The sequence below is a fragment of the Tachysurus vachellii genome, chromosome 18, assembly GCF_030014155.1.
Source record: "Tachysurus vachellii isolate PV-2020 chromosome 18, HZAU_Pvac_v1, whole genome shotgun sequence".
NCBI classification, from domain to species: Eukaryota; Metazoa; Chordata; class Actinopteri; order Siluriformes; family Bagridae; genus Tachysurus; species Tachysurus vachellii.
Window position 1 is genome coordinate 13,276,764 of NC_083477.1, and position 11,120 is coordinate 13,287,883.

Sequence of the window (11,120 nt, forward strand, 5' to 3'; positions counted from 1 at the left end):
CACTCTCATTCACTCACACAATCACACACTACGGACAATTTTCCAGAGATGCCAATCAACCTACCATGCATGTCTTTGGACCGGGGGAGGACACCGGAGTACCCAGAGGAAACCCCCGAGGCACGGGGAGAACATGCAAACTCCACACAAACAAGGCGGAGGCCACCGTGCCCCCCATCTTGAGTTAAATCTTCTATATTTACATTCATAAATCTCTTGATCGTATACCTTGACAATGATAAGTCGATCTCCTTGAGAGAGTTCCTGACTTGGCTATATGTTGGGAAGTGATTTTTCTTCCTATTGCTATTACAGATTGTCCAGATTTTAAGAAAACTGTAATGCTAAAACACTATTAGACCGTATGGGTACAAAATACAGAGAAAGTCAGCAGCTCGGTTGTCATGCTCAGCAGTCATTCCACTATTATGTTGCTAGTGTAGAGAAAAGTCTTCATGTCTGATTTTGTTTAAGTTTGTACCCTACTGCACGTAAGTACAGAAATTATGTTTAATCGAGTAATTGATGGGCCGAAAAAATCAAATACAAAAAAGACATAAATAAAATATAATTGAAATAAACTGAATAATAGAAATTAATACCATAAACATGTTTAACTTGTATTAACATGTGTTAACTGTTACAAAGACATGCAATAAAAAACTACAAGTAACAAAAAAAGCAAAAACAATTAAAAAAAACTATCCATTTCTTTCTTGTACAGTATTACCACGTGTTAGACAAAGAAAACACTGTACAATCATTGAAGGTCAAAGAATCAATGCTGGGCTGCTTGCCATCTTCCATTGCCATCTTCCAATAAGAATAATAATTTCACTAAGAAATATAACCACAATTTAAGCAAATGTTTTACATGTTAATGAGATCCGCAGCAAGAACCCTGGTGTGTGTATCAAGAAGAAGAACTTAAAGATACTGGCCTGTGATTTCTAGCTACACCTCTTAGTTCAGCAACAAAAAAATTAGCATAGTCTACTGTCCTCAACTTGTTTCATTTAGATTTACATTTATGCTGATGTTCTCTCTACCAAGCAGAACCACTAGAGGACAATATCTCATTCAGAAAGCTAACCAGAAGAGACTGTTGTCTACTAGAGATACAGAGTATTTTAAAAAAGTTTACAATTTTTCTCTTGCAAGACAGAATCTGGTGCACATTATTAGACCTGAAGCAAAGGTGAAGATGTGAAGATGTGGCAGCCTAGTGATTAAGGTGTTGGACTACTGATTGGAAGGTTGCAAGTTTGAATCCCAGTCCATCAAGCTGCCTTTCAAATGCTGTAAATGCAAATGACAAGTAGGAGTGGGACAAAAAGGAAAATAATGCCAACGTGTTTTTATTTTGGAAAATAGAAGATTTAGAAACTATAGCCTACCAAGCAGAAGGTTTACTGGGAAGAAAAATACTGCACCCTAGTGGACAGTGCAGTGCAACTGCAACAGAGCCCTGCATGTACAGTAGAACTGTTCAATTTAGTACAAACAGACCATCTGCATTGCCATGAGGTTGATGTGGTCAAGACTAAAGGTTTAGCATATAATGTGTTCTATACGAATATGACTCGGGGCATGCTAATTATTTTGGGGTTTATTTTAATTACTTTATTTGTTTTTGACCGTGCCAGTGCTTAGAGTCACAGCCTTCTATTAGTAACCCAATGTGTTCACTACTGAGCCTCTAATGCTCTGGCATGGCAGAAGCTAAGGTCATTATAAAGCAGATTGTAAGAGCTGTGTTGCAAAGGTTTGGGAGAATGAACACTATGGTTGACTTCTGTATGCAATAAAGAGACAATGGGTGTGGGAGAGAGCGACAGAATACACCTGATAATTTAATACACCTGATTTAAAAAAAAATAACATGATACTGGGCACATTTAACATTATTAATATAGGGATACAGTGGTACATACTGTATACTACTACACTTAGAAGCTTATAGCATATGTATGATAAGATCTAAATGAACTAAATGTTCAGTCTTCCATCTTCAATATTCACTTCATCATGGCCAAGATGGAACAAGGAGCCAATCCCAGGAACACTGAGCATGAGGTCCCATGAACCTGGAACTGTGCACAAACACGCATTTACAGACAATATAGAGTTATGGATCCACTCACTGGTGTGGTTTTGTGAGGTGGCAGGAACCCACAGACAGTAGCCTGAGCTCAGGAAATCTTAGGGATCGTGTTATGTGATTGCATTAGTAGTAAATAGTGATCAAGTTCCTCTCCACAGAAATGTTTAGTAAAGGGAAAAGATTTATACAATATGAAAATAAACAATAGTGTATTTGCACAAACAAACAAACAAACAAACAAACAAACGACAAATAGATAGATAGATAGATAGATAGATAGATAGATAGATAGATAGATAGATAGATAGATAGATAGATAGATACAGGACTATCAAGTCACTCATTTGGGTCTTTTGTCACGTTCTCCCGCCACACATCGTATTTTTCACGCAGAAAAATCTTTTGACTATCATATATTTAATAAGCCGCAGCGCCCAAAATGTCTCTGTCCGCACCGCTGTCTCTAAGGAACCGGCCAGGAATAAAGCGCGTCTCCCCTGGAGTTCTTAGTCGAGTAGTGATTCTTTTGAACCGGTTCTTTTTAGTGAACTGGATGGATCAGTTCACCAAATCGGACTGATTCGTTACTCACTTTCGGTCATGCCTGACAGCCCCTCCGACTCTAAATATACTAATATCACGGAGTATATGTAACTCCTGTACACTGAACTGAGACATGTGCTGAGAGAACTGTGAGCTCGAGCTGTTGATACTGTGCATGCGTGAATCACTGAACCAACACAGCGAATCATAGGTACAGATCTGAGAACTGTTTCTTTCGGACGCGTCCGAGAACCGATGAGCTGTTGATACTGCGCATTCTTGAATCACTGAACTGATACAGCGAATCATCAGTACACTGAACTGAGAACTGTTTCTTTCGGACGCGTCCGACATACTGAGAACCGATGAGCTGTTATTACTGCGCATGCGTAAATCACTGAACTGATACAGCAACAAATGTAAATGGTTATGATTTAATGTCTTATCAACGTATGAGTGTTTCACTCAGTTGCGTTAGTTTTTAAAACAACTGATGGATCGAAAGAAACATTTTAAAAGTATGCTTTTTTTGTAAGATTTTGTAAGTTAATGAAGATTAGTTTATTAACTTTATATCTTTAAGACACGTAAAACAACCACGTTTGCACATCAACATGCCTGTACTGGGTGTTTTAGTGGCAAAACTTAAATGTAAGAAACGTATTCAACTAAAGGCCCATACTCAGAAATTGTTCTCTGCATTTAACCCATCCAAAGTGAACACACACCCGGAGCAGTGGGCAGCCACTTATGCTGCGGCACCGGGGGAGCAGTTGGGGGGTTCGGTGCCTTGCTCAAGGGCACCTCAGTTGTGGCCGGCCCGAGACTCGAACCCACAACCTTACGATTACGAGTCAGACTCTCTAACCATTAAGCCACGACTTGCCCCCAGATGCAACAATTAGACTGATAATTATATATATTAATTATAATTAATTCATTCATTATATAAATTAAATATATAACAACAATAAGATGATGATGATTATTATTATTATTATTATTACAAATTTGAAATAAACAAATTTGAAAACATTTGAATTGTTATTCGGTAATAAAGTGATGAATAAAATACTGGAATTTGTTATTGTTCTCCAAATTCACTCTGGTGATGCCTAACACCCTCTATATTATATCCTGAAAAAGATTTGGATCTCATATCAACAGAAACAAACTTATAGCAGGGTCACCAAATATGATAAGGCCCTATTACAGGTTATTAGAATCCGTTACCTCCTTCTAATACACACCAAATTGAATTGAATGTTCTCAGGGCTATCAAGTGTCCCGCATTGATTGTAATGTAATAACAATTTTATCATCTCTACAATGGCTACCTGTTAAGTTTAGAATTGATTACAAACTGCTGCTACTTACACAAAAGGCTCTTAATGGTTTAGCTCCCATCTCTTTAGTCAGGTGTACACATAATACATCCCATAATATTGTGCTCTATTACATCTGACCGGTAGAAAATGAACGAATGAATTGAATTCTGCTTGAAACTAAAATCATACTTGCTCCACCTTCATCGATTATACGTTCGACACGGTCATCTGACGGACTGGTAACCAAACCGAAGGATTTATGCTCTTCCATCTAGGAAACTTTACTCACTAAAGGATATGCTAACTAAACAGTGTTGAGTGTTTTTCATTTTTTGTTACATTAAATGTGCCATTAGATTCACTCATTTGATTGCAATGTACCAGGTGATGTTACCAATCAAGTCACACCATCTGAAATGAATTTTGGTTGGGAGAACCATATAAATAACACAGTACCAAGTCAAGTTAATAAGCTTTTACTCTCATTTCAATCATATATAGCCGACACAGTACAAAGTGAAATGAGAAAATGTTTCTCCAGGACCGTGGTGCTACAAGACAGAGATACATAGAACAACAGAGCTAAGGACTTAAGTATGTCTTAGCCACATAAAAGTGCAATCTGTGCAAGACAAAAGCAGTGCCAACCAGATTACATACTGTATACTCTACTGTACATGTGCAAAAATACTGGAATGAACACTTAATATAATATCAGCAGTTGTATGATGTATTGTAATGACAATGTACAAAACAGGTAAACAGTTTGAAATGGATGGTGCGGTAGACATGGATGTATATTGGAAGACTGTATTTGGTTCAGATCAGTCCATACAGTCGAGTGAGTGTGTGTGTGTGTGTGTGTACTGTGCTCAGTACAGTTCAGTCACTGAAGAGTCTGATGGCTTGTGGTAAGAAACTGTTACTCAGTCTGGTCGTGAGGGTCCGCATGCCCAGACGGCAGGAGGGAGAAGAGTGTGTGAGGTCATCCACAATGCTGTTAGCATTGCAGATGCAACGTGTGGTGTAAATGTCCGTGAGAGAGGAAAGAAAAACTCCCAACGATTTTCCCAGCTGTCCTCACTATCCGCTGCAGTGTCTTGCGATCCGAGATGGTGCAGTTCCCAAACCAGACAGGGATGCAGCTGCTCACGATGCTCTGTTCTGCACATTCCTTGAGCACCCTGCCAGGAATGTGGTCTGGTCCAGAAGCCTTCCATGGATTAACTCTGCTCGTCAGCCGTGGATAGACAGAGTACCGTATCGTTGTTGGAGGGATGGTCTTCCTTTACACAATGTTGTTCTGCACCTCAAACCGAGCGCAGAAAATGTTCAGCGCATCTGGGAGGGAGACGTCACCATCACAGACAGGTGAAGCTGTCTTGTAGTTCGTGATCGCCTGGTTCCCCTCCACATGCACCTCATTAACTGAAGCAGTGTTGTAAATGATCACAATGAAGCATGAAATATGCTAATTTTTTTTTATTAGAATATAATTAAATACATATAAAATACACTTACAAAAATCTGTAATAAAAGCATTTAAAAATTCGATTAAAAATACAAAAATCTTAAATATCTAATAAATGGAATACTAAAATCTTAATAAATAGAATAGAAAATCGTTAATAAATATTATACTATACTAAGAAAAAAATCTTATAAAATCTATACTAAGATTAACTTAAAAATAAGGATACTGGCGTTGGAGCTGCAGGTGTTTGTGCAGTCGGTGAGCAAACCAAGATGTTGTTGTTAGAGGCCAGGCCGTCGATGTTGTGTATTGTGTAGCTGCTCAGGGAGAGAAGAAAAGAAAGACATGTTTAAATGTGTACACAGTAAGACAGCATAATAAGTACTTACCTGTAAAGAGAGTGAAATGAAGCGAAAGAGAAGGAAAACAGGGACAGAGGTGTGTGTGTGTGTGTGTGTGTACGCCAGAGGCGTGTGGTGTTGCTCAGACTTCCGCCATGGCCTTCAGCATCTCCTGCACACGCTCCTTCACCAGTCGTAGCACAACGGTGGCTAAAGCTGCTGGGTCACTGTACAGGTCCAGGGGCTGCGAGAACAGTTCCTCAAGCAGCATTGTCAGCTTTAACTGTACACAAACACACATACGTTTACAGCATTATGTTATTGAAACAGATCACAGAAACACTGAAATTTAAAGCAGATTCTTTAACGTGTATAATGGTGTTGGAAAAAACTCTTTCACTTACGGAAAGCAGCAAAAAGAGCTGCTCTGCTTCAGGCTCCCTGATGTCCACGTCCCACTGGCTGTTCATATAGAACACAAGCTGCAAGAATCCCCCATCCAACTATAGAGAAGAAAAACAACAATCGTGACGTTACGTGACGTTATTTCCACCCACATCTTGGAGAGAAACATTCATTCGAGTTTTCCCTTTTGGAACCGCTGACGAGACACTTACAGCTTCAGGCGGCAAGCTGTTGATTAAGCAGCTGAAGAAGATGAGTTCGAAGAACACATCCAGCAGGTTAAAGTGGTACAGCTGGACGGGGGAGAATTTAGATTAGATTCACAAGTAAAGACTAAAACTAAAAATGCTTTATAGTTAGTGACTGTTACTTCCAAGCTTACCTGGGCATCGAGCACCTCCGCCTCGATCATTTCCTGATAGGATGGCTCTCTCAGGAATCGGATCACCTCGTCGTATGCCCTCTGTACGCCACGCGGATCCTGTCCGGAAAGGAGACATCCGGTCACTGCTCCGTCTCCTCAGTCTCGCTGCACGGGTATGAGACGTAACTGCGTACAAATCGGCACTCACCTGTTTGTTGGCTGCTGCCAGACGCATCAAGATCTGCTTGCCAGCCACGTACAAGAAGTTCTTGCTATGGATGCTCGACATCATCCTCTAAACACGACATAAACACACCACATGAGTCGAGACAGTCTGGAACTTGCTTGTGGGGTATCTTGTGGAGTCTTCAGAGAAACTAAACGAGTAAAGACTCACAGAGAACGCCTCGCGGACGGCAGGCAGCTTCAGGACGAGGTCTGTGATGCCACGGCCTGTGAGGTACAAGCTTAAAAAAAAAAAAAAAACATCGTGATTAAATTAACCAGACTGCTTTGTTACTTTTACGTAAGACACAGTGAAAACATGAAGACGACCCTACCTGATGAAAGGCACCTCCTGCTCCTCAGGTGGAAGTTCCACGTCACTTTCCTGCAGTGAGAAACCAGCATTGGATCATCAAACACCAGAGAACGTACGTTTATGCAGTTGTACTGTATATCAAGCCCGAGACACTGAATTACCTCAAATTCTGACTGAACCTCAGAGTCAGCATGAGGAGTGAAGAAACTTCCTTCCTCCTCATGGGACATGTCCACCTGACCGTCCACGTCCATGCGAAGGTACGAGCGACTCACCTGGTAAATGGTTTGCTGTGAACAAAAACGCAAAACATGGCCAATGCGAACAAACGTTACTGAGACAAACTTTACAAAGAACCGGGTGGCATAATGAATTTACCTCGCCATCCTCGTACGGCACGTGGACGGTCGTCTCCTCGTGATGGCAGGCCACCAGCGCTCTCACACTCCCGCAGACTCGCTTTTGAGAGAAAATGCAGAAATTTAGTCTTTGTACTTACTAAAGCTTTGTGGTGCTACAACAATCAAGATCTTACCTGTATGCAGGTGATCAAGGTCTCCTGAGTGGTGGAGCTAAAGGCTCCCTGCAAATAGCGACACCAACAACTGCCTGTTACTCAATCGCTCGTCTGTACACGATTAAAGTTTCGTAAAACAAAATGGAGACTGATGTTACCCAATGATTGCTGGACATTTTGGTGGTGGTGATCCACCACAGCAGGACTTCTGGACCTCTCACCAAGCATGCGATGTACCTGCGTACCTCCAGGGACTAGTGACAGAAACAAAACACCAGACTACAGCATGAGAACAAGAGGGAACACTTATCTGGTGCTACGCTGAGCACAGACATGAGAACAATACCTCAGAGACGAAGCTGCAGGACTGTGAGGAAAAGAACTGGATGTTCTGCCAGGCAGAGTGCAGCTGACGTGTGCCATGGTGATGTGAGAGCTGCAGGACACAAACATCACACCGTGACTCTTACAAATAAATTGAAACCATTACGAGTTGATTAAATGGGTCACTTCATGTGATACAACTTCAGTGGGTTCTTTGCATGTGAGAGCTAAATGTAAATTACTGCAAACTAAATCAAACATTCTCGGTGGCTACAAGCATCATCTTTAAAACTGTTTCCAATACATCACGTGTAAAAGAAAATGCCAAGAGGAGGATTATCCAGTGAGGAATAAAAAAAAAGCAAAACATTCACTTCCTTCCAGCTCGATATCTCCAGGAGTACGCAAGCTAAATAATTTAGGTACAAGGGGCTCAACATCACAAAAGGCTTGGGAAACGTTACACTGAAAAATGATTGAAATATAAAATTACCAGAATGACAGCTGACTTCTCAGGGTCAAGGCTGGTGTTCAGGAGCTGGGGATTTGTCTCAGTGACCTAAATAAAGCACAAAGACTTATTCTATGTTTGCTTCTTAAAGCTGTTTTGTGCAAATGAATCTTTAAAAAAAAATAAATAAAAAAATATAAATAAAACCCACCACTCACTATTAATAACAGAAATATAAAATTACCAGGACAACAGCTGATGTCTGAGGGTCTTCTTCGGTGCATACGAGAACTACCTCGACATCAACACCTACAACAGATCCTGTAAAACATTTTACACATTTAACCACATCAATATTTTCTCATGTCCCTGCTTATTTACTGAGGAGCATAAACCAGGTTGTCATGGAGATCTGAAAGAGACACTCTTTCATCAACTTTATGATCTCTAGCAGACCATAGTGCTGTTTCATTCTCAAACCTGTTTAATAGCCTGTAACAGCAGCTCTGACAACTGGAACAGTGTTATATTACTGATTAACATGAAAAAAAAAGTCTTATTTAAGAGGAGGGGAAATAAATAATTTGAATAATAATACTACTAATAATACTAATAATAATAATAATGATACAATTAATTTGTTATAATAATTGTTATTATTATGATTAATAATAAAACTAACAACAACATTTAAAATAATTAACAGTAACCCCACTTCGTTTTCAGGCTTCCTGTCACCTCCCTTTCCTTGATTATTGTTGTCAAATAACAACGGCAACAACAGTCAAATAACAACGGCAACAACAGTCAAATAACAACGGCAACAACAGTCAAATAACAACGGCAACAACAGTCAAATAACAACGGCAACAACAGTCAAATAACAACGGCAACAACAGTCAAATAACAACGGCAACAACAATAGTTCATAAATGGATTTTTGTGAGTAAAACTTATGCAAAAAGCAAAACATTCACTTCATTTTAACCAGCTTGGTCTCTCCAATGACAATAATAAAAATAGAGTCTCCCTGCAAACAACAACAACAACAACAGTCAAAAGATAACAACAACGCCAACAACAGTCAGATAACAACCAGTCAGATAACAACAACAATTGAAAACACGGTCATGAACCCAAAAGAGGTGAAGTTGTGTAGATAAAAAGACAACAGAAGATCTGTGATTAGTGATTAATAATAAAACTAATAAACATTTATAATAATTATAACATTAACCCCGTTTCATTTTCAGGCTTCGTGTCACCGCCCTTTGCTTGATTATTTAAAATGATTTAAAGTGTAAAAATCATGATGTTGTGAGTCTGAATGTGTGTGTTAATTTTAAATCACAATAATCACTTTTATACTTTAAAATCCTCCTGATATGAGCCACGTAGCATCGCGTGCTAATGTTAGCTCAGCTACGAGCGTTAGCTTTCGGCTAGCACTGTTAGCTAAACTACACGCCGGATTTGTTCCTGTTTTGTCCGCTGTACCTGACTAAAGTCATTAGTTTTTAACATACCTTGAGCAGCCTCCCGTTCAGCAGCTCGAAGGTCGCTGGTCCTCTTCAGCCTGCGATACGCGTAGTATCCCGCGGTGGCGAGCGCGATCAGCCCGGCGGCGCAGGTCAGGCCCCGGACTGTGCCGCTACTCCGGCCGGAAAGAAACGTCTTCATGTGCAGCATCTCTCGGTTCTTCGTCGCTTTGCTTCGCTGTTTCTTCGTCGCTTTGCTTCGCTGTTTCTCCTCCCTTTGTCTCTTGTCTCCAGACAATCCACACTATCGCTGCTTCCGTCGCTGTCACAGCTTTTATACCCACGGCGCGTTCCAAATGATGACGTGGTACATTTAAAAAACAACAGCGTTTTGTACATTTATATTCACAAATATATTTATCTTCATGTTTTGTATATGCATGAATTAAGACAATGATGTATTAAGAATGTGTTTAAATAAAATGCTAAATAAAATAAAATTACTGATTAATAAATACCCTTCGTTGTCGTAGCTTGCCGTATTAGGAAGCAGTAGAGGGCGCAGTAGCCGCTGTTGAAATGTATGCAGACACGTCAACGCGTCCGCCATATTGGAAGGGGCGACAGAAATACTACTTATCGGTCCAAAAGCCAGTACACAGAAGCTCTCAAAATTCAACTTCCATTTAGAGAGATCTACTGTAACTACTAGCTCAAAAGTGAAAGACCTGGTTGTTATATTAGACAGCAACAGCCTTCTTCCACCTTAGAAATATTGCCAAGCTGAGAAACATCCTATCTGTATCTGATGCTGAGAAGCTAGTTCATGCTTTCATGACCTCTAGACTGGACTATTGTAATGCATTACTACAGGGCTATCAAGTGTCATGCATTGAGCGTGACAGTCACTCATATGGGTCTTTTGTCACGTTCTCCCGCCACACATCGTATTTCTCACGCAGAAAAACTTTTTGACTATTTGTCATACAGTATATTTGTCTATTCGCCCAGTTATATTCGCCCAAAATGTCTCAGTCCACACCGCTGACTCTAAGGAACCAGGCAGGAAACAAGCGTGTCTCCCCTGGAGTTCTTAGTCGAGCCTGACACTTATTAGCCAATCAAAAAAAAGAGGCTACACAATAGCCAATCAGAAAATAGCACTATCTGGGTAAGCGTTAACGCAACAACCAATGAAAAAAAAAACACAAACACAAATTAATAAATGGAAATTAAACAAATACTTTGTA

General features: G+C 40.1%; 1 protein-coding gene across 1 annotated transcript; it reads right to left on the bottom strand.

The window, feature by feature from the left end:
• Nucleotides 1–4,500: 4,500 nt before the first annotated feature.
• On the bottom strand, nucleotides 4,501–10,647 carry LOC132861413 (uncharacterized). Its single transcript, XM_060892921.1, has 17 exons — nucleotides 10,389–10,647; nucleotides 9,919–10,201; nucleotides 8,637–8,713; nucleotides 8,435–8,500; nucleotides 7,964–8,053; nucleotides 7,776–7,871; nucleotides 7,636–7,683; nucleotides 7,479–7,559; nucleotides 7,262–7,390; nucleotides 7,120–7,169; nucleotides 6,957–7,026; nucleotides 6,768–6,854; nucleotides 6,578–6,676; nucleotides 6,408–6,488; nucleotides 6,195–6,293; nucleotides 5,676–6,073; nucleotides 4,501–5,403 (listed from the first exon to the last, which is right to left on the bottom strand). Exons 2-16 carry the CDS (start codon nucleotides 10,079–10,081, stop codon nucleotides 5,933–5,935), a joined length of 1,377 nt encoding a protein of 458 aa, XP_060748904.1. The 5' UTR covers nucleotides 10,082–10,201; nucleotides 10,389–10,647; the 3' UTR covers nucleotides 4,501–5,403; nucleotides 5,676–5,932.
• Between the last annotated feature and the right edge of the window lie 473 nt (nucleotides 10,648–11,120).